Genomic DNA, 25,279 nt, shown 5'->3' with positions numbered 1-25,279 from the left:
CCCCCCCCCCCATATTACAGGAGTTATGGATTCTAAATATAGCATAAAATATGGCATACTGGGACATATTAGTATAACTGATGTACATGTGTGTAAGTGACTCCAGATGTTTCCACCATGAATTAAATATTTAAGTCTATATTTTATGGAATAGTTAAGGGCTGATATATGCCTGAAATATTCTCTTTCTTGTTTTTAATTTACAGTAATAGTTTATCAAAACTAAACTGTGACCCATTCAAAAAAAAAGTTGTTTAGTCTTGCAGTCAATTGTACTTAAAACAACACCTCTCTTGGCGTGTTTTCTAATCTCTTCCATGATCTTTTTATCGTAATTGTTTCCCAAAGCAGAATTCCATACTACTGAGCTACATTACACTCCAAAAGTCCATCTTAAATTAGGTTAAATAAGTTATTTTATAGAGTTGCCACAAGCCAAGAAAAGCTGCCATTCAAACATTAGGATTTTATGAACTATTTTATGATCGTGCAGTGAAAAAAAGAACCAATATTTGAACATTTATAGTTGAGTGTACAAACTTAGGCTGAAAATATGAAACAAAATAAGGGTTGCAAGCAGATGTTCAGGGGCCTCATACCGCACTGCATGATACTGGCTTCATCACACCTACTATAAGAACCTGCATGCATTCTATAAAGCAGTGTCTTATCTTTTGGTCCTCACGTACCACCAACAGTTAATGATAAAAGGATCTTCTCAAAAAAAAAAAAAAAAAAAAGATCTCTTGTGGCAATTACTGATGTATATAAATGACAGTAATTAAGAGTATTTTCTATTTTGATAAAAGGATGCCATTAACACAGTACCTGGGGGTTTTTACACCTTATTCCTTCCGGTGTAATGAAGAAATGTGCCTTACTCAATACTGGTTGTTACATCACAGTTATATGATGGTCACTACGACAAGCCTGTAACTTTCTCTGAGATTCAGTTGTTTTTTAACAAACCTTCTAATCATCATTTTTATTATATACAGTTACTACACTACATTTTAATAGTTTCTATCCTTATCCGCTTTTGATAAGACATATTTAGTAGCCATTAAGTTCTCTAATTCTGCTCTTTTCTGATTCTTGCTCTTATCTATGAATACATCAAATACAATGGCCTCGGCTAGCAAATGTAGTGAAGTATTAAACTCTGAACTGTCGGTTGAGACGCTAACCTTCAGAATAATGGCAGGATACACAAGGGGGGGGGGGGAGATGATCCTGTCTGAGACTTGGAAAAAGGTATTGATTTGCCTAATTCATAGAGCATACTATGCCTTTAATTTACCCTTGGAGAAATATATCCTAGGATACATGAGAGAATATCTGAAAGGCACCAAAACCAATGCTACTTTGTATCATGAGTTCTGGGAATGCCCACAATTACAGTTTTTTGCAGTTAAATGATATATATTGAAACAGCGGGTTCATAATTAAATTATGGGATGAAATTGCTGCTCGCGTCACTGAGGAAGCTTGTATGTTTGGAGACGTTGGAGATGGAAAGTGCACAAGGGGATCATATAATTTTTTTTATCAATGATGGGGGCTCTGCAATGAGAATGTAATTCGAGCGGAAGAAAAACAGGATTTGATGCCACATTTTAGGTATTTGAAGCCCTATTCAGTGCTAAAAAAGTATTAGTAAAGTATTATGAGATGCCTTGGGGAGGGGTGACACTCGAGGGGGCTTGGGAGTAGGAATGGGGCGCAGAATTTCTCATACCTAGGTACCAAATATGACTACTAGGGAAGTTTCTGGGGCAGTGTTCTCTTATCAGGACTGATTCTCTGCTTTTTTGCAGGGCTCAGCACATGTTAATTTCTTATTCTTTCTCTTTTTAGTTTTTGGTAATTATTGCAATTTTATTACTATACATTTCTACAGATAATAGGTAATTTAAATTTACTCCAACTGGATGTAGTGTTGCCGCCATTGTAGGTTCCGTCATTTTGACGGAATGAATAGCGCAGTCAACTACGGTATTATCAAAACTATGGAACCCTTACACAACTGTGACAAACAGAAACCATTTGCACCGAATCTGTCACTATTGAAATCAATGGAGATGCAAAGGGAAACCAATAATTTCAGTTTGTTTCAGTTTGGATTCCGTTCATGGGTTCCCCTGACGGAAAGCACCGACAGAACCCATGAACGGAGTTCCGACGCAGATGTGAACGAAGCCTTATCTGGCAGGTCAAAAAGCTTAAAAAATACATTAGACAAAAGAACACTCTAAACATCTCTGTGAAAAGTATCAGTCAGAGGATGAATACAAGAAAAAGTCACTGAAGTTTGAAAACATTATTTATTCGTTTTTACCATTTAAGTTGTTTTCTATATCACATTTATTGCAAAGACTGAAGCTGGAAGTTGAATCTTTTACATTTTCAAAGAGAAATTAAATATTGCACCTCACATTTTAATCTCTTGACATTATTCTTCTGGAATGCAGATAATAAAATATTTTTTACATTCTCTTGTGTTTGTAGAATCTACTATATTATTAATACTAATGACTACACTGTTAATATATTTTATATACACACATATTGCTCAATAAATGGATGACTATTCTAGTGTGTTATTAAGTTGGATTCACAATGGAAAAATTGCAAAAGTGCATATCAACTGTTCATATTGTACAATGTTGTTTTACTTGGTGGCTTTGTTTTTTAACTGAAAACTAATTATGGTGAGCTAATAGATGGTGGCCCAAGTTTAGGACCCACCTCTATCTAGCTAATAGAGGGGGTCCTGAATTTCTCAAAGTTATTTTATGGCCTATCAATCACATACTAACAAAATTTGTCCCTTAGCAATTTCTAGGCTACAGAATGTTTTAAAGCTTTCCAAATATAATAATTACCTGTACTTAAAATATATGATAATGAAACAATTACTCAACAACCCTATTTTATCTTTTGTCTAAAGTCGTCTTCTCCATAATTAACTCTAAGTAGCAAAATATACATTGCATGTTTTTCTTAATACTTGACTTCAGTTTTGTACTTTGTTCTGGCAAATGTATCCATTTATCATATTTTTGGACTCTAGTGTCAAACCTGAGGTCTAACTTGAAAATGAAAAGTGATAATAAAATTATTTCTGGGATTTGACTTGTAGATAGAATAAAGTGTCCTGCATCCAAGACCAGGGTAATACAAGTATTTAACTAGATGCCAATCTATATCCTGGATTCTGTTCATCTCTGGTAAGAAGGCAGATTTTAAGCATTTCATGTAATTTTTTTTAACCTATTCAGGTTATAATCCTAATAATTAATGATCAGAGGGTTGGTCAACGTCAACCAATTAAACATTGAGATTTAAAAATAATTAAATTGTTTCCATCCTAGCAAATTAAAGGGTGCCTCCTGTAAATTTGCAATATTTTTCATTATATTGTTTAGTTAAAGGTGACCTCCTATTGCATTCTGTGTAAGTCTTCATGAATCATCTACTCCTTCTCTTAAGAATCCAGAGTTAGAGTTAATACATATCCTAAATGAAGTTAATACCAAGGAAAAAAAGCATTTGCATTGTGTAGATAAATGTATACAATGGCTATGAGGATAATTTCCTTAAACAGGTTGTCTGCCACTTTTATCCAGAATCTTTTATAATATTGCAGCCCACCCCTATTCCTTTGGATGAGGCTAAGCTGCAATACCAGACACAGCCAATGGACAAAAGTGGCTCTATTTCTGGAAAAATACTCTCTTTCTCAAAATCTTAGACAACCCCTTAATAGGAGATTATTATCTGATCACAAATCACAATTACACGTGTAATAGCATTTCAATCGGAAAAAAAAAATTAAGCCATATAATTGTTTTGTGGGAATGGTTGACATGTAAAAAATGTAAAGGCTTCTGTCACCTGACCGAGTCATGATATTAGAGCAGGTATCAAACACAACCTAGTGGGTGAATGTGTTCTCCAGCGAGTATATTGATGCCACCTCCAATGGCTACAACATTTGGCATGCTGCATGCTAACTAAGGTACCCGAAACCTTTCGATCAATAGATGCTCCTAAATGGTCCCTGTGGCAGCAATTTCTGACTGCGTAGACTTATTTGGAAACAAATGAGTTCCATTTTTGCTGGCTGCATAGCAGAACCAAATGTTTCACAATAATAATTGTTTATGTTTAAAGCATAACTAAAAAGTAATTTTTATTTATACTATTGATGAGTAATGGAGGACGACCCCCTGCAATAACTAATACACTGATGTGAAATGCCTAGAAATATAAGATCATATAGCTTCCACCCACAGTCTTCTATCTATATCTTCCTTAGTCACTTTAAATTGACTTGTCAGGTTATGAGGATGTGATACAGGAATGGTAATTAGGCACAATGTGTCATTTGTTCTTGATATGTATAGCAAAATTTTTACAATCCAGATATACTTACCCTTCTTCTACTGGAGGTTTTTGATACTTTGCACCTGACTTTTATAGTTGGTAAGATTTGATAAGATTTGAGATGTATTAGTTTTGTGTATTACAATAATTCATCACTTTACAATCCCATTGTTTTACAATAATTCAGCTACACCATACTGGGGCATCAGAAATTGTTCTGAAGAAGTTTGGACTGGCACTGAGTGCCATTAGTAAAAGTCAAAAGGGGAAACTGCCAAGGGCGTTTTTTATACATCTAAAGTAGATCATTTTACAGTACAGCATATTTACATTTGCATGTCACGATTACAGCTGAGATCACGCAGGGCTGGGAAGCGGAGACTTGTATGACACTGATTGGATGTTTTCTGTATGACGCTGTCCAATTAGCGTTAAACAATTCTCCTTTTCCCAGCCCAGCTGCTGGGCTGGGAAGAGGAGAACTGTATGATACTTACGGGACAGCGTCATACAGAAAATATTACACCGCCCAGAGAGAAAAGAAAAAGTTACCTCCCATTTGGCAAGTATAGCCAAATTAGCATATTTAGAAAAAAGTACAGAATTCTGCAAATAATAAACATTTTGAAACACAATTTACACTGTAGTTCTCAGCATGACAGTGCCTATTAGATTAGTTAGTAGATAGGGCATTATTAAACTAGTGACAGATCCCCTTTAATTAAAGACAAGAAGCGCCTGTGGGTGGTGCTGTGGGAGAGTACACGTGATCCTCAGGATCTGGGTTGGTTTTGCAGTAGCAGTTGATACAGTAGTCTCCATACAATACTGGAAACCATTTTGTATGTGCAGATTTATATTGTAAAGAAAGTGATTAATGAACTAAGAAAATCTTCCTACTTACAGTCTAATTTTGATGAAGTGAGCTTCATTAATAATAAATATAAATATAAAATCTCACAAACATTGAGAATCCATATAAGGTATCCATAAATACAGATTTTTTAATTATTAAAAAAATGTGTGCCCAGTTGATGTATAAAGCACATGTTGCAGTGGGAGAGAAACTTGTGCATCACTCCGATGGTGTGCCAGTCCAATGTTGAGGACACCAATGTCAAAGGTTAGAGAGTTAGATGATGATCAATCACATTGGAAGCCAAAAAAAAAACATTTTCCCAACACTCATGAAAAATTATAACAGGTTGGTTTACCTAAAAAGTAGAAAAATACCTCTAGGAGTTGTCTTTATTACACTTGTCTTTTATTTAATTCTCATACATTTCAGTTGGTATAGATTAATTGAATGCACTTTGTTTTTTCCTACTTTTACTATACTATGTTATAATAGTATATACAGAGTACTTTTGTCTATTTTTCGCTATATCTACTTATGACTGTTACTTCTTGTTTTCTTCCCAGGCAACATTTTTGTCGTCAGTTTATCTGTTGCAGATCTGGTGGTAGCAGTTTACCCATATCCAGTTATTCTCATAGCTATTTTCCATAATGGATGGACGCTGGGAAATATCCATTGCCAAATCAGTGGCTTTCTGATGGGACTGAGTGTCATAGGTTCTGTTTTCAACATTACAGCCATAGCCATTAACAGGTATTGCTACATCTGCCATAGTCTGTGGTACGATAAGTTTTACAACCAGAAAAGCACACTTTGTTACCTGTGTCTAACTTGGATATTGACTATTATTGCAATTGTGCCAAACTTTTTTGTTGGATCTCTACAGTATGACCCACGGATTTTCTCATGCACATTTGCCCAGACTGTCAGCTCTTCGTACACAATTACAGTAGTTGTGGTGCATTTTTTAGTTCCTTTGGCAGTAGTAACATACTGCTACTTCAGGATATGGGTTTTGGTTATTCAAGTCAAGCACAGAGTAAGACAAGATTCCAAGCAGAAGCTGACACCAACAGATCTCCGGAACTTTTTGACTATGTTTGTTGTGTTTGTCCTTTTTGCTGTGTGCTGGGGACCTCTGAACTTTATTGGCCTTGCCGTAGCCATTAATCCTTTTCAGGTGGCTCCAAAGATCCCAAAATGGCTGTTTGTATTGAGCTACTTCATGGCTTACTTTAACAGTTGTCTCAATGCTGTCATCTATGGTCTTCTTAATCAAAATTTCCGCAAAGAATACAAAAGAATATTGATGGCCTTGTGGACTCCGAGACTACTGTTTGTTGACACATCAAAAGGTGGGACGGAGGGAGTTAAAAGCAAGCCATCTCCAGTTGTTACTAATAACAATCAGGCTGACATGTGTGTTTAAGCAAGTTGGACAGTCACCTTATATGCATTTTCATTTAAACAAAATTATTTTTTATCATTTTTCACCATGTGCCTGTTATCATGCACTTTATCATTATTCTAAAAGAACAAAATATACAATATCTGATATATATAAAACTATACTGGTATTAGTTAAAAAGGAAAAATCACATTTGCTATATTTTGTACTGTAAGATTCTAAATATGGTTTCCAACTGTTACTGTTGATATCCTTGAATTATAAGGTATATTATTTTTTTGAACAATTCTCATAATTAATAGGCTACCTAAATGCAATAGTACAGTATAATCAATTCTGCAGCTACAGTGTTACCTAGGACTACCAAGCTCACAGTGATGCAGTAAGAAGGCATACTATATACATCCATGCCCTCACCTTTCAAGAGTATTTCACCCAAAATAAAAAAATTAAGAGGTGATCTCTTCCATTCTAAATTCAGTTCAGTTATTTCTTAGTTAGAATTATTTCTTTCTTTTGTGGTTTCCAAAAGTTAGAACAGGAAATAGCAATCATTACAATTCCTATGGGTGTCCGAAACTACTAAATGTCAAATCTAGCTGTAAAACTAGTGGTAAAAGTGAAATCAAAATATCAATACATAACCAGGCAGACATTCCACGAGTCTGGAAAAAATAGATGACGACTTCTGTAGGGGCTGTAATGGCTGCCATTTCCTGCTGCCACGGTTTGAAAATTTGACAACAACAGCAGTTATTATAATTAAGACATGTCTGAATAGAATTTATGAAAACAGGTAACACTGTACATAAGGTGAAACAAATTTTTTCAGTTAGTAAAAATATACCTTCTAGGGTCATGTAACATACTATGGCCATTCATTTTTTCTACTCTAGTCCTTCAAATGCACGTTTCCAAGGTGTTTTGTACACTATAGGTCTTTAAAGAGGCTCTGTCACCAGATTCTCAAATCCCTATCTCCTATTGCATGTGATCTGCGCTGCAATGTAGATAACAGTAACGTTTTGTTTTTTTTAAAACGTTCATTTTTGGCCAAGTTATGAGCTATTTTATATATATGCAAATGAGGTTTGTAATGGACAACCGGGCGTTTTTTTTTCGTTATGTCCAACTGGGCGTGTATTGTGTTTTTAACTGGGCGTGTTTACGTGTATGACGCTGACCAATCAGTGACCAGTCAGCATCATACACTCCTCTACATTCATTTACACAGCAGCGATGTGCAGCCACATACACAGAGATTAACGTTAATCAAGTGTCCTGATAATGAATACACATGATCATCCAGCCTGGACGTCATGTGTATTCAGAATCCTGACACTTCTGACTCTTTTCTTTGAGGTTTCTAGCAAGGGACACGAAATCTCGCGAGATTACGGAGGTAAACGAGATTTTGTTTCCCTTGCTGGAAATCTCACAGAAAAGATTCAGAAGTGTCAGGATTCTGAATACACATGACGTCCAGGCTGGATGATCATGTGTATTCATTATCAGGACACTTCTGAATCTTTTCTGTGAGATTTCCAGCAAGGGAAACGAAATCTCGTTTACCTCAGTAATCTCGCGAGATTTCGTTTCCCTTGCTAGAAATCTCACAGAAAAGAGTCAGAAGTGTCAGGATTCTGAATACACATGACGTCCAGGCTGGATGATCATGTGTATTCATTATCAGGACACTCGATTAACGTTAATCTCTGTGTATGCGGCTGCACATCGCTGCTGTGTAAATCAATGGAGATGAGTGTATGATGCTGACTGGTCACTGATTGGTCAGCGTCATACACGTAAACACGCCCAGTTAAAAACACAATACACGCACAGTTGGACATAACGAAAAAAAAAATGCCCAGTTGTCCATTTCAAACCTCGTTTGCATATATATATATATATATATAAAATAGCTCATAACTTGGCCAAAAATGAAAGTTTAAAAAAAAAACAAACGTTACTGTTATCTACATTGCAACGCGGATCACATGCAATAGGAGATAGGGATTTGAGAATCTGGTGATAGAGCCTCTTTAAAGAGGCTCTGTCACCAGATTTTGCAACCCCTATCTGCTATTGCAGCAGATCGGCGCTGCAATGGAGATAAGAGTAACATTTTTATTTTTAAAAAACGAGCATTTTTGGCCAAGTTATGACCATTTTTGTATTTATGCAAATGAGGCTTGCAAAAGTCCAACTGGGCGTGTTTAAAGTAAAAGTCCAACTGGGCATGTATTGTGTTCGTTACATCTGGGCGTGTTTACTACTTTTACTAGCTGGGCGTTCTGACGAGAAGTATCATCCACTTCTCTTCAGAACGCCCAGCTTCTGGCAGTGCAGACACACAGCGTGTTCTCGAGAGATCACGCTGTGACGTCACTCACTTCCTGCCCCAGGTCCTGCATCGTGTCGGCCACATCGGCACCCAGAGGCTACAGTTGATTCTGCAGCAGCATCAGCGTTTGCAGGTAAGTAGCTACATCGACCCCTGCAAACGCTGATGCTGCTGCAAAATCAAATGTAGCCTCTGGTGCCGATGTGTCCTCGCTCATCCGACACGATGCAGGACCTGGGGCAGGAAGTGAGTGACGACACAGCGTGATCTCTCGAGAACACGCTCCGTGTCTGCACTGCCAGAAGCTGGGCGTTCTGAAGAGAAGTGGATGATACTTCTCGTCAGAACGCCCAGCTAGTAAAAGAAGTAAACACGCCCCGATGTAACACACATAATACACGCCCAGTTGGACTTTTACTTTAAACACGCCCAGTTGGACTTTTGCAAGCCTCATTTGCATAAATACAAAAATGGTCATAACTTGGCCAAAAATGCTCGTTTTTTAAAAATAAAAACATTACTCTTATCTCCATTGCAGCGCCGATCTGCTGCAATAGCAGATAGGGGTTGCAAAATCTGGTGACAGAGCCTCTTTAATACCACAGGAAATAAAACAAACAATGGCTCCATGCTACTGGGCTGTACATAAAAAGTTGCCAAAAAATGCCCCTTCTCTGACATCACTTCCTTCTCTGCAGCTATTTGCTGAAGCTGCACCTCACAGACTTCCTGCTCTGCCCGCCTCATGCATATAACACTATTAATACTGTGATCTCTCTTCTTCGTTTTAGCTGCTTTCTCCTTCTTTTGGACCAGAAAGCAGGAAAACTTACCTGAAAGGGATCAATCTGGCCTATTATACTCTACGAATATGTTCGGTGTATATGCCGGAAGCATATACACGAATCGAATGTAAACATAGCCTTAACACATATTTAAAATGGTTTCTTATTAGTTTATTTGGACAGTAAAAACAATTCCTTTTCTCTCCTTGGGTACGAATCTTTTTGTGATATCATGGTGGATCAATGACAGGTTTTTGTGGGCCTTGGGCTTTTTAAGCTAAAACTGTGACTAATTCATTTGTACGTTGTCAGATATAGCTTTTTCACACAGTGCGCCTAATACATTAAAGTGATTGAGTAATAAAGGATATGTCTGTTATAAAACTGAAAGAAGTCTTATCTGATTGCTTGCTATTAAGTTGAGGTTCACTGTCATTTTTAGACTACCTGTAAGCTTAACCTAATAAGCATATTAAGTCTAAATTTTTGTATGCTAATGTACAATATCATTCACTATTTTCTACATAAGTGTACACATTCAGTACTGGTAATATGTGAGATTAACAGCAAAATGAACTGTGTTATTGCATTAAAGTATGGGTGAGTCAATTTATTCTAATAAATCTAAGTAATTATTCTGAGCTTAACTACAAGGTATGCAACTATTCTTTTGGACCAATATGGCAAGGGAGTGCTGTTTTTTGGTAAAAAAAAAATACACGTGCCTCAGCCCATAACAATCACAATTTGTTAAACAGAACACGCTAACTAACAGCAGAAGTCATTAAATGAAAATATAAAAAAAATAAAAATAAGATCAAAATCACAGATACAGCAAAATTTATGGTACTGAACACATTTTTTCATTTTGCTTTGAGGCACATTGTAAGAAATTGCATGTCTATGTAGTTTCTTGAGTTTTGCTGTGTCAGTAGTTAGTACCAAAATAGGGAATAAAAGCTTAGAAAAGATTGTCTTCGTTTGATTCAAATCACAACCATAGTTACTGTGATTGGGACTTAGTTCTAGTACATACAAGTTATGAAAATGTTACATGAAAAAGTAAACAACAAAATTCAACTTAACTGCAGTTAACCTTTATAACCTATTGCCCATGTAACACTCACAAAGGTTAAGGAAGATGAGATTTGGGGAATATTTTGACAGGTTATACACATTGGAGAGATAGTGGTCATGACTCATAAATGTTTTACCAGTGATCAAAAAAAATCTTCTTTTCACTTCTGTTGAATTATTATGTTCAGGGAAGAAAATTACCAGTGACCATCAGCTTTAGAGACAAAGTAAAGCCTCATATCTAACGTCCTGGATAGAGATGAGTGAAATTCCCAACATTAGTTACTGGTTCATTCGATTGATTTGGGCGTCTGATTCAATAGACCCGAATAAATCCATTGGGAATCAAAAGTTCTCTAACTGCCCTGAAAACTCGAGTCTGACTCTCTAATGTGTTCTAGGACTGCATTCAAGTTAAAGAGGCTCTGTCACCAGATTTTGCAACCCCTATCTGCTATTGCAGCAGATAGGCGCTGCAATGTAGATTACAGTAACGTTTTTATTTTTAAAAAACGAGCATTTTTGGCCAAGTTATGACCATTTTTGTAGTTATGCAAATGAGGCTTGCAAAAGTCCAAGTGGGTGTGTTTAAAAGTAAAAGTCCAAGTGGGCGTGTATTATGTGCGTACATCGGGGCGTTTTTAATACTTTTACTAGCTGGGCGCTCTGACGAGAAGTATCATCCACTTCTCTTCAGAACGCCCAGCTTCTGCCAGATCACGCTGTGACGTCACTCACAGGTCCTGCATCGTGTCAGACGAGCGAGGACACATCGGCACCAGAGGCTTCAGTTGATTCTGCAGCAGCATCGGCGTTAGCAGGTAAGTAGCTACATCGACTTACCTGCAAACGCTGATGCTGCTGCAGAATCAACTGTAGCCTCTGGTGCCGATGTGTCCTCGCTCGTCTGACACGATGCAGGACCTGTGAGTGACGTCACAGCGTGATCTGGCAGAAGCTGGGCGTTCTGAAGAGAAGTGGATGATACTTCTCATCAGAACGCCCAGCTAGTAAAAGTATTAAAAACGCCCCGATGTACGCACATAATACACGCCCACTTGGACTTTTACTTTTAAACACACCCACTTGGACTTTTGCAAGCCTCATTTGCATAACTACAAAAATGGTCATAACTTGGCCAAAAATGCTCGTTTTTAAAAAATAAAAACGTTACTGTAATCTACATTGCAGCGCCTATCTGCTGCAATAGCAGATAGGGGTTGCAAAATCTGGTGACAGAGCCTCTTTAAATACAGCCCCTGTATAAGCTCTTTAATGCTAAGCCAGGATGTAATGTGAAAGTGATATATATGGGTAAAGGATGGGATAACCGCAGAGCATTTTGGGAAGACTGCCTGCAAGGCATTATAGGCATATATGCATATATGCATATATATATATATATATATATATATATATATATATTAGTATTGCAGTATATCATGCCAGGGATCCAATGATTGCTGGTCTAATTACCTTAGGGGGGACTAGTAAAAAAGTTAAATACAGTTAAATAAAGTTTTTTTTAATATATATATATAAAACATATGTAAAAAATTCAAAAACCCTCCCTTTAGCGCAATGTAAAACAATAAAATGAACATAACTGGTATCACTGCATCCATAAAAACCTTAGCTATTACACTTTAACATTATTTAACCTCTAAACTCCCAAAAAAAAAAAAAATCCCAGAATCGCTGTATTTTGGTCACTTCATCTGCCACAGAAAAATTGAATAAAAAGTAATCAAAAAGTCTCATGTACCCCAAAATAGTACCAATAGAAACTAAAAATAATAAGCCCTCATACCACTCAATCAATGGAAAAATAAAAACGTTATGGCCCCCAAAACACAAATTTTATTTTTAATAATCAGTTTTTTATTTGTAAAAGTAGTAAAACATAAAAAAACTACATAGATTTGGTATTGTCGCAATTATATTGACATGCAAAATAAAGTTAACATACAGTTTTTATTGAACGACGAATGCTGTAAGAACAAAATCCCCCAAAAACTGGAGGAATCACTGTTTTATTCCCATTTCATCCCACAAAGAAGTTTTTTCCAGTTTTTCACTACATTATAAGGTACAATAAATGGGGCCATGAAAATCTACAACTAGTCCCACAAAAACAAGCCCTCATATGGCTATATCAATGGAAAATTAAAAAAGTTATGGCTTTTAAAATGTGGGAAGGAAAAAACTATAATGAAAAACCAAAAAATGGCTGCAGCGGGAAGGGGTGAAAGGGTAAGCATTATTTAAATTTTTTCCAAAAAATCAAAAGTACAAGCGAATATAAGTAACTTTGTAATATGTCTTATTAGAGAAAAATGCCTCTTTTACCACTTAGGGTATGTTCACACGCTAGCTGTCATTTACGGCTGAAATGACAGACTGTTTTCAGAAGAAAACAGCTGCGTCGTTTCAGCCGTAAATGCTCCTCCTCGTAATATACGAGGCGTCTGTGACGCTCGTATATCTTGAGCTGCTCTTCATTGAGTTCAATGAAGAACAGCTCAAAATACGTTGCAAAGAAGTGCCCTGCACTTCTTTGCCGAGGCAGTCAATTTACGCGTCGTCGTTTGACAGCTGTCAAACGACGACGCGTAAATTACAGGTCGTCTGCACAATCCGTTGGCAAACCAATTCAAATGAATGGGCAAATGTTTGCCGACGTATTGTAGCCCTATTTTCAGGCGTAAAACGAGGCATAATACGCCTCGTTTACGCCTGAAAATAGGTCGTGTGAACCCAGCCTGATAAGACACTTCTCCAACTCCGCCTTGCCTCCTGCACTGATCATTGTCTCTCAATTCGCTTCTTAAATCCATATTCAGTGAGTCAGAGATGAAGATATCAGGGATCAGGTTACAGCTGCCAAGGAAGTCTACGGCGATGGGAGGGGGAGCAGGAGAAAGCTGCTGGAGGGAACCAGAGGAGGGAGACACAGACTGATGCTGCAACTTCTAGCAAGTGTTTTGTCTCACCCCCGTGCTGGATTCCCAGCTAGACTGCTCCTTACTGCCGTACTGCTGTGTAATGTCCTCCATGCTGCTTCTAGTAAGTGTTTTACGGTCTCCCCCAGTGCTGGACTCTAGTAAAATGTCTGTTTGTTTCTCCCTTCCCTGTTTCCCTCCAGCAACTCCCCCCTTCATCTGCGCCCCCCCCCCATAGACTTCTATGGGCAGCTGTAGCCTGATCCTTCAGTGAGCTGTCTTCATCTCTATCTTACTGAATAGGAATTTCAGCAGTGAATTGAGAGAAAATTATCAGTGAAGGAGTCAGTAAGGGGCATAAAAGAAGTCTGATAAGTGGAGAAAGAGGCATTTTTCTTGAGTTTAATGTATTACAAAGTTTCTTATATTTGCTTGCACTATTGATTTTTAGGAAAAAATGTAAGCGACAGTTACACTTTAAATCTATCTATCTATCTATCTATCTATCTATCTATCTATCTATCTATCTATCTATCTATCTATCTATCTATCTATCTATCTATCTATCTATCTATCTATCTATCTATCATATGATCACAAGCATGGTGAACGATTGTTATATACACAGGTGATATCACATAGATGGCTATCTGAGCAGGTGAATAGAGTATTGCACAGTTCCCTAATATATTTTCATTGGATGTGTAGCTCATGGTACAAGCAGTTATAATTTGTAGTCAGCGCAGGGAAACCATGGGATAAACAAAATCCTCCGGGTTGCCCTGGAGGCTGCCCACATTAGACAGAAAGTTACAGACTGTTTTGCAGGGTGCTCTAAGGAATTTCTTTCCCTTGTGGCTTTTCTGCCACTGCTAAGGAGAATATATTAAGGAATTGCATACAATGAATGCTTAATGCATAAATATAGTTATTCTTTGTGCTTAAAACAGGAACAATAGATTAAATAAAAATATGGATATAGATATTTAATTCCCTTTATCTAAATCTATTATTTTGATATTATAAAGAACAACTCAGTCCAAACTATAAGGGAAAACATTTTTGTGTTCCTATGGTTAAAGCTAAAGCTCATCCTTGCACCCTGCCATTCAGACTACATTACTGTAAAGTCCAATAGGGGTCCTTCAATACATTGTTTTATGCATACAAATGGATAATTGTTAGTGGCAGCTAAGGGTATGTGCACATGATAGCAGGCATTTACGTGTGAAAAGACAGACTGTTTTCAAGAGAAAACAGCTGCCTCGTTTCACACGTAAATGCTCATCCTCGTAATATACGAGGCGTCTGTGACGCTCGTAAATCTTGAGCTGCTCTTCATTGAGTTCAATGAAGAACGGCTCAAATTACGTTGCAAAGAAGTGCCCTGCACTTCTTTGCCGAGGCAGTCAATTTACGCGTCGTCGTTTGACAGCTGTCAAACGACGATGCGTAAATTACAGGTCGTCTGCACAATACGTCGGCAAACCCATTCTAAAGAATGGGCAGATGTTTGCCGACGTATTGTAGCCCTATTTTCAGGCGTAAAACGAGGCATAATACGCCTCGTTTACGCCTGAAAATAGGTCGTGTGAACCCAGCCTAAAGTCAATGAACTTGTAGTTGTATTATTGTTGGCGCAAAAATCTTCAATCTTTAAAACTACCACACACCGTTATGAAACACTAGGATACAGTACTATTTTGTTTAACCCATACCTCGTAACCCTAAGACTGATTCCTCTTCTCATTTTCTAATGTTTCAGTGTACATTAAAAGCTTGATTCCAATATTTGAAGTGAGTTTGCATCCCAAATAGTATGTTTTTTCAATTACTATTAAAACTTTATTATTAACTTTTGAAACCTGTGCCTAAGCCAGCCCCCTCCCCCCACACACACCCAGGGCACATCCCCCGCCAGACCCCCTCTAGCTACATCCCTGACCAAGGTCCCAAATGCCATTGATGTTACTGCTAGACTTTTATTTACTAAGAAGTAGCCACTTATATAGTTCTGGTGGTTGTGGTAAATTGTCCATTCGGAGAAAATGTAAGTAATGTATTTTAGACTATCATTTGTTGGTATTTTTAATAATATAACTTAAATGTGTTAATAACCATATTGCAGAAATTATTTGACCTTGTGCCATTCTCCTTGAAGATTTTTACTTACATGTCTCCTAAAAAGTGATGATCCAGTATTTGGATAAGTATGTATTTCTATATGCAAATGTGCCCTTTATACATTAAAGTGTAGCTAAATGTTTGACAAACTTCTGACATGTCATAGTGATGGTCTGGGTCCGAGCACTGAGACCCCCATCAATCTCTAGAACGAAGCAGCTGAACCTCTCGTGTGAGCGCTCAGCCTTTTCGTGTCTGTTCGGCTGTTTCCGGAAATAAATATATCAGTGTACGGACTCAATAAAAAGTCTATCAGCCCCGTACTTTCCGGAAAAAGTAGAACAGACATGAAGCGGCTGAGCGCTCACATGAGCACTTCAGCTGCTTCGCTCTAGCGATTGGTGGGGGGTCTCAGTGCTCGGACCCCCACCAATCCAAACTTCTGACATGTCACTATGACATGTCAGAAGTTTGTCAAACGTTTAGCTACACTTTAATGACAGCTCCCATTACTAGGCAGAAGGTCACCTTCTCCTTTCCACTTCAGGTAAGCTCCATTCTTTGGTATTGTCACATCTTTGATGTCTGCAATTTTAGAAGCGTGATTAGGTGCAATGCTCCCATAGATCTTTGTATCTATTTATAAATTCATACTCTCATAATACTGGTGTCACGAAGGGTCTGTGGACCCACTGGGCCGTATTGCCTTGGCGGTATGGCAGCTGGCCAACAGGGTACAGGTCAATGTCTATAGTTCGTATAGGTAACTGTGGCAGCTCGGACATTAGCAAGGCAGGCTAAGCTGGGACTAGATAGCAGGTAGACATCAGGTGACCACCTGGCCTGAAGACGGTTCAGCCATTGGGCCGTCTGAAGATAGGTCAGATTCTTGTGGTCTGTAAAAATTAGGATCGGATGAGCTGCGCCCTCTAGTAGATGTCTCCACTCTTACAGAGCCAATTTGATGGCCAGTAACTCCCGATCCCCAATCGAGTAGTTGTGTTCTGCGGAAGAGAAGAGCTTAGAGAAATATCCACATACCATTGACTTGCCCTTGGGACCTCTCTGGAACAGGAGTGCACAAGCACCGACAGAGGATGCGTCCACCTCCAATGAGAACTGCAGAGAGTCATCCGGATGATGGAGGATAGAGGCTAACGTGAAGGCACTCTTCAGGCTATTGAATGCGGACTCTGCCTCCGTAGTCCACACCTTGGCGTTCATGCCCATCTTAGTGAGGTCAGAGATAAGAGAAGTCAGTGAGGAGAAGTTTGGAATACAGGGAACAGGAACAGGAACACACTAGGAGACCATTGCATAGACAAACTAGGCAAACAACAGCAATGCTAAGGCATCAAAGCAGGGGGCTGGACCCCTCTTTTAGTCCAGGGTACACACGGCCTGATGTTCATCAAAGTGCGGTGCGCGCGCCGCCCCTTTAAAAGTAGGCACGAGCGTGCGCGCGCACCCTACGGGATCCGGCTGAGGTGAGTGGAAGCGAGCGCTGGCGTCTCCTGAGGAGGAGGCTGAGCCAGTGCTTGCCGACTCGTGGCTGCGACTGTCAGGGGGAGATTGGAGCTGACAGCCCACAGCCACGGACATGACAACTGGCTTGTTTTCTATGTAAAGTCATGATTTGTTTCCAGTCTGCTTCCTGCAGTAGCAAGTCACCAATGTGGATATACATATTACTCCCTACATTGCCCTGCAAACCCATGAGCATACACCCTGTTGTATGACAGTCCTGTAGTTTACAGTCTATAAATACAGTACCGTTTTAACAAATTGGTGCGTCCAGTGCAAAAGTTTCATTAGTGCCCCCCCTCTTTACATTGTTAATTGTTTTCTAATACCTTCACATTCAATGAAACATCATAAGAACAATTATATTTATTTCGAGGCAAATTTTTAGAGACATGAATGGGAAAGGTTTTGGCTCACAGGTGACGTCTTTTCTTGATTGTAGTTCTTTACTTTCCATTTTCTCCCCTATCCAGACCACACCACCATGAAGACTTTTCCCATCCACAACTCATCTCTGCAGAGTTTGTCACATAGATAGTTTTGGCTCCTTGCTGCTTCAGTACCCTCTTCATCTATTTCCCACCGTCTACGCAAACTGTATATCCCACTAATACCTCCAGTGTTGTATTTGTTGCTGCACCATTTTCCCCTACTAATATGCCTGCTGTATTCACATACATTGCAAGTTATTTTGACCCATTCACAGTAAAGTCATCAGTGTAGTTCACGCACTCTGCTCTCATGAGCGCTCATAAACGCTAATTTAAGCAGAATTCTGATCAATGACCAATGCTGCACTTCTGCTGCATTTCTGACCCCATTGACGCGTATCAATTAAGGTTTTCCATTGTTTTTTTTCCCTCAAATAGGTAGTTCCTGATCAGAGGTATAGTGAGGAGAGGCATAATTAAAAAATAGATAAGAAATTGATTAAATTACAGAAGGCAACTGATGTTGATGGCGAGTGTTTGAATAGAAAGAGGATCAGAAACAAATACTAAGCACAGTTTAGTCTCCGTTAAAAAAAAAATGTGTCTAACCAATGCAAGTGGACGCATAAAGATGCAACTCTTATGGGACACTGCAGGACATTCTAGCCCAGGCCTAAGTTTTCTACAGTTTAGCGTGTAATTAAATAATCTGTCCTCACAGAAACTGATCTGGCTGCCTCCAGCATGTACATATAATTGAAACTTTATTTACTTTGGCATAAATAAGTTAAATTAAAGGGGTTGTCACTTTTTTACCAAATTTATGTATAATTAAAAGTTATATAATTTTACAATATACTTTCTGTATTAAGATCTGTATTTCAAGATCTCTACTTGTTTTTATTCAGTAGGAACATTCATTGTTTACTTCCAGTTGATACAATTCTATTCATGGTCATTTTATGGACACACAGCTATGATACACATACTGTAACTTTTACGAGCCATGCACCTGTGTGTCAATCACATGACCATGGTCCAAATTGTATCCACTGGAAGTAAACAATGAATGAATGTTCCTACTGAAGCAGAGATCTTGAAAACCATAAGGAATTAATACAGAAAGTATATTGGAAAATTGTATAAATTATGATTAGACAAAAAAATAACATGAATTTTCTGAAACTGAACCACCTCTTCAATAGTAACAAATACTATGTAAAGTAACAAAAATTATTCAGATACAGACACAAACACATGACATAAAGCTCTATTTACCCTGAATAGTTTTTTACATTCATTTCATTGGTATTTTTAGCAAAAGATAGATCTCATTGATTTCAGTGGGGAAGATGAATGCTATGCATTGAAACAATTTTTTTTGACCGGTACATTGGTTTCTATATTTAAAATGTTGAATAGAAAAATTTATGTTTTCTCAATGACTACCAAAAAGTTGATCAATTTTTAAGTCACTTTTCATCCTTTAAAACTATGGAGTGAATCATAAGTCGGTGTGAGCGTATCCTTATTTGAATTTCTAGTTACTTTAAAAATCAGTTGTCTATTTCTCTATTCCTAATTAGTTGCCTTAATCCTCCACTCTGGCTTACAGTCAGGGCCGGCCTTAGGGGTGTGCGACATCTGCGAGTGCACAGGGCGCTACACCTTCCCAGCAAATAGGGGGCACCACTGGACTCTGCCTTTGATCTGTCCTAGGCTCCTCGTTACACACACGGAGGAAACAAGAGCCGAGGACCAAGAGCAGAGGAGAAGGCAATGCCCACAGCCCGTCCTGCAAGAAATATGTGATCCTGTCAGCAAGGCAATTTGGTAAGTGTCTATGTGTGTCTATGTTTGTGTGTGTATATGTTCCAGTATGTGTGTGTGTGTGTTTATGTCTCTATGTTAGTGTGTATATATGTATGCCTCTGTGTGTGTTTATATATGTGTGGGTATAGTTATCAGAGTGTGATATATGTGGTGTTACATAGGACTGCAGGTAACATCTACTACATTATCTGTACTCAGAGAGTTATCACTGTGTTATCTGTGGTATTACATAGGACTGCAGGTGACATCTACTACATTATCTGCTCTGTGTATACATGGGTATGTATGTGAATGTGTCTTTGTGCTTGTATATATGTGCCTTTTATGTATTTGTATATGTTCCTGTCATTGTATTTATGTGCCTGTGTGTGTGTGTGTGTGTGTGTGTGTGTGTGTGTGTCTATATATTTACCTTTATGTATGTATATATTCCAGAAGGTGTATATATATTTGCCTGTTTGTCTAAATATGTCCCTCTATGTATGTGCAGTATTTATGTTCCAGTATGGGCATGTCTATATATAGATGGACGCAGATACAAGTGAATGTGTCTGTCGCTAGCACCGGGGCCCCCTCCGGTGCTAGCAACGCCCCCGGGCATGAGGGGACCCGTGCGGTTATGTGCGGTTCGGGTTGCCATGGGCCCCCTTGGAGCCCTGGGCGTCCACCGGAACAACCCTAATGATGATCTGCATCTGTACTTTGTTCCTTAATGTCACATTCAGTAACTTCGACCTTCAGGAGATACAGAGCACTGTACAGAGTGTTTAAATGTATACGATTGATTTTTCCATATATTCTGTACTGGCCATTTTTCTTTCTCCCTGTCGCTAAACTTTGTTATGTGAACATTATGCGGGAACAACAAGAAGCTTGTAACCTCTAAAGAAATAAATTATCTTACAATACTCATTTAAGGTCTATTCAGGTGTTAATAAGCTTATTAATAAGGCAAACAAAAACTTCATTCATACCTACTCTTAGATGATATCTCAATTCAACAATAGTTAAAATACTGCATGTTTGCTCCATACTATAAACTTCTGATAATCTAGTAAACTTGGGACTAGATAGCTGTTTAACTAGGAAAATTCTTGCTTTTATTTTTTAACCTTCAAGTCAAATTGCAGTAATTTGGAAATTCCAGTCTTAGGGTCATCTGGAAAGCCCATCCCATGTCATCTCTGGTTCAGCTCCAACCAATCTAAAGTAATTTTGGATGCTTATTACTGCTGGACCAAAGCTTCTAAAACTTCAGATTGTTCAAAGAATGTTCTGTGGTCTAAAGAGTCAAAAGCGGAACTTTTTGAAAGAGTCCCATTACATTTTGTCTAATACAGCATTCCACAATAATAACATCATACCAACAGTCAAACAAAGTTGTGGTATCCTGATGTTGTGGGCATACTTTGCTGTTTCATGGCTTGGATGACTTACCATAATTGACTGAACCATTAATTCTGCTCTCCACTAGAAAACCCTAATGGAGAAAAAGTCTGGTCATCAGTCTGTGATCTAAAGTTCAAGAACTATTGATTTATGGAGCAAAACAACATCTGAAGCTAAACAGTACACTGAATGGTTCAAAAGAAACAAGTTTAAGGGTAGCCTAGTCAAAGTCATGACTTAATCTCCATTATAGCGCTTTGGCAGTACCTTAAGCAGGCAGCAAACACAATATTGTCCTGAAGTTTCATTATCCCAAATGTGGGGTCATCGAGGTCATATTTTGGTAAATTTGTTACTTGCCTTGATATTTGCGCAAATTGTGGTGAAAAAAGGCACAATACTGACATGTATAAATACACCCTTTGGGTAAGGCCTCACATAGCGGCTGTGGGGTGGCTGAGATGTGACTGCTTGGCAGGCGACAACTGCGCTGACATGCGTTTTTACCACAAATTGGGGAGATTTTCAATTGATTGTTAATGGCCTTCCACCGTTTGCCACTTTTTTTGGCCGCTATTTGGCCTCACCCTTTAAAGAGGCTCTGTCACCAGATTTTCAAACCCCTATCTCGTATTGCAGCAGATCGGCGCTGCAATGTAGATTACAGTAACGTTTTTTGTTTTTTTTTAAAACGAGCATTTTTGGCCAAGTTATGAGCATTTTTATATTTATGCAAATGAGCCTTTCTTAAGTACAACTGGGCGTGTTTAAAGTTAAGTTCAAGTGGGCGTGTATTGTGTGTGTACATCTGGGCGTTTTTACTTGTTTTACTAGCTGGGCGTTGTGAATAGAAGTGTATGATGCTGATGAATCAGCATCATCCACTTCTCTTCGTTAACACCCAGCTTCTGGCAGTGCACAGACACACAGCGTGTTCTCGAGAGATCACGCTGTGACGTCACTTCCTGCCCCAGGTCCTGCATGGTGTCGGACGAGCGAGGACACATCGGCACCAGGCGACAGAGGCTACAGTTGATTCTGCAGCAGCATCGGCGTTTGCAGGTAAGTCGATGTAGCCTCTGTCGCCTAGTGCCGATGTGTCCTCGCTCGTCCGACACGATGCAGGACCTGGGGCAGGAAGTGACGTCACAGCGTGATCTCTCGAGAACACGCTGTGTGTCTGTGCACTGCCAGAAGCTGGGAGTTAACAAAGAGAAGTGGATGATGCTGATTCGTCAGCAATGCATCATACACTTCTATTCACAACGCCCAGCTAGTAAAACAAGTAAAAACACCCAGATGTACATACACAATACACGCCCACTTGGACTTAACTTTAAATACGCCCAGTTGTACTTAAGAAAGGCTCATTTGCATAACTATAAAAATGCTCATAACTTGGCCAAAAATGCTCGTTTAAAAAAACAAAAAACGTCACTGTAATCTACATTGCAGCGCCGATCTGCTGCAATACGAGATAGGGGTTTGAAAATCTGGTGACAGAGCCTCTTTAAATTAAAACGTTTGTCAGTAATCAAGCCTGAATCTGTCTAGTCTTCATGAACCAGTTTGTAATTAAATTTAGTCAATCGGTTATCCTAGCAACAAAACAGAAGAAATCACGGCACTGTACATGTTTATGTGCTTATTTATTTAAAGAAAAGGAAGAGAAAAATGCGTATGTTGTTCATTTCAATGCTGACTGAAGTGGTTTTGTACTTTGCTGCAAATATATCCAAGAAATCTATTTCGCCCACCATAAGATTTTTTGGTGCTTTCCCTGTCAAAATATTATGCTTCAAAATATAGCTCTTTAAACAAAATTATGATTTTTTTTTTAAGCCCTGCCACAAGAAATCAATTTACATTTTGCTTTAGTTTCCATGTAGTACATATTTTATGGAGTCCAAGTAAATCCTAATATTTATTTGGCTAAAAATACTGTATGCTTCCTGACAATTATCTTGAGGACATTGAAAACTTGACATTTCAGCCATGTCCGTTAATAAATGTAGGTTTAATTGACCTGGAGCTGTAAAATGTACTATTTATTAGGTGACAGCACAGTAGAGTAGCTCACAAACGTATTTTTTAGGCCTTATTCAGACGAGCGTGTTAGTTTTGCGTCCGCAAAAAAACGGACCGTATTTAATGCATTTCAGTTCCGTGTGCCATCAGTGTTTGTTCCGTGTGCCATCAGTGCTTGTTCCGTGTGCCATCAGTTTTTAATGTTAGTGTTGGTGCACATTTTTTTATTTTTTTCTCAGAATTTCTTTAGCAACTGGTGTCTGAAACACAGACAGCACATGGATGACGTCCGTGGGCTGTCCGTGATTTTCACGCACTTATAGACTTCAATGGGTGATGTGGTCCGCAGAATGGACCAGAATAGGACATGCAGTGAGTTTCACACAACGGAAAGACGCTGCGTGAAATATCACTGAGGTCTGAATAGCCCTATTGAATTGCATAGTCCGTGTGCTGTCCGTTTTTTTTAACGGACAGCACACGGACGTATACAGGGTTCGTCTGAATAACACCTTATTTCTGAGAGCCTGTGGAACTATTAGCATCAGGCTTTAAATAGTGTTTGCGTTTATTCATACTAACCAATGTGTAAAATTTGTAGTTCATGACTGTGAACACATACAAGAGATTTCAGAAGTAGGGGCTATTATTATTGTAAACCACCTCCCCCCAAACATAACCTCCTATAAAAGAACCACACAAGAACTTTGCTAACAAATATAATAATTATTTATTGGAAATACATACATGCAAAAAAACACACATATATATATATATATATATAAAATGCACATTACCCACAAAGAAGGGTCCCCTCATGAACCAGGTCCTATAATCTCATATAATAATAAAGTGAAAATAGTGCAAAAAGAGACTGGTAAGCCATATACAGACACACATGAAAAATGAACAATGTAGCCCAAAACGTAAAGTGAAAAGAATGGTCAATAATCAATTCAAATAAAGTGAGGCATACAGACCAGGGCAATGGGCAGATCCAGACCAGGGCAATGGGGAGATCCACACCAGTTGAATTCTAATAAAGAATTATTATATTTGGTAACACAGTTCTTGTATGGTCCTTTTATAGGAGGTTATATTTTGGTATCACACAGAACAAATGAATATATGCGTATTTTGGCCCGAGTATCTTAGTAGGTGTTATACTCCATGTCAACAGCGATGCATAGCTTTAGGGTATGTGCACATGGTAGCAGGCTTTTACGTCTGAAATGACAGACTGTTTTCAGGAGAAAACAGCTGCCTCGTTTCAGACGTAATTGCTCCTCCTCGCATTTTGCGAGGCTTCTCTGACAGCCGTAAATTTTGAGCTGTGCTTCTTTTGACGAGGCTGTATTTTTACGCGTCGTAGTTTGGCAGCTGTCAAACGACGACGCGTAAATGACAGGTTGTCTGCACAGTACATCGGCAAACCCATTCAAATGAATGGGCAGATGTTTGCCGACGTATTGTAGCCCTATTTTCAGACGTAAAACGAGGCATAATATGCCTAGTTTACGTCTTAAAATAGGTCGTGTGAACCCAGCCTTAGGTTTCTAAGATCTGCAAATCTTTCTGACTTTTAAGACCCTAATAAGACTCATATTTATATATAATTATGCTGCCATAGTGTCATATACTCCCTGGATAAATACTGCCAGACATTTCCCAGAGAGTGCCATGCAGTACTCAGGTAGAGCCATATAGCACCTTTTATTGCATGCAATACAACGTGCCCAGTTAGTGCCATTCTTTACTCAGACACATAGAGCATACTATTTTGCCAAGAGTAACTTACTTTGCCCAGATAGGGTCATACAGTCCACAAATAAAGTCAAACAGTACTCATAGAGTCATATATTTCCTACATAATGCCAAACCTGCAGCTTATGTCCCAAATCCCAAACAATAACAAAGGACTTTGTGTTATACATGTTTTAAGAGTGTCGCATGTGCCCTTATGCATGTCCATCTCCATCCCATCCCACTGTGCTATGTATAAGATGGAATAATAAAACTTTTTGGCGAGTGCTGCATTTTTTTCCTGCCTTATTGGATACTTGTATGTTTGTGGTTCAATAATATGAATATTGTTATAAAGAAAACTAACAAATAAAATTCTCATAATTTAAATTATAAAAACATT

The 25,279-nt window shown here is 38.5% G+C and overlaps 1 protein-coding gene across 1 annotated transcript in view; it reads left to right on the top strand.

The window, feature by feature from the left end:
- The window catches only part of GPR50 (G protein-coupled receptor 50), a 63,566-nt gene extending 55,659 nt beyond the window's left edge, over window positions 1-7,907 (top strand). Inside the window, exon 2 of the mRNA XM_075834364.1 lies at window positions 5,812-7,907. Within this exon, the coding sequence (XP_075690479.1) occupies window positions 5,812-6,677 (866 nt within the window). The 3' untranslated portion in view covers window positions 6,678-7,907. The remainder of the gene's footprint in view (window positions 1-5,811) is intronic.
- The last annotated feature ends 17,372 nt before the right edge of the window (window positions 7,908-25,279 follow it).

Source organism: Rhinoderma darwinii, chromosome 8 (genome assembly GCF_050947455.1).
Source record: "Rhinoderma darwinii isolate aRhiDar2 chromosome 8, aRhiDar2.hap1, whole genome shotgun sequence".
Lineage (NCBI taxonomy): Eukaryota > Metazoa > Chordata > Amphibia > Anura > Rhinodermatidae > Rhinoderma > Rhinoderma darwinii.
Note: the sequence above shows the minus strand (reverse complement) of the source record. Positions and strands in the feature narration are given on the sequence as shown.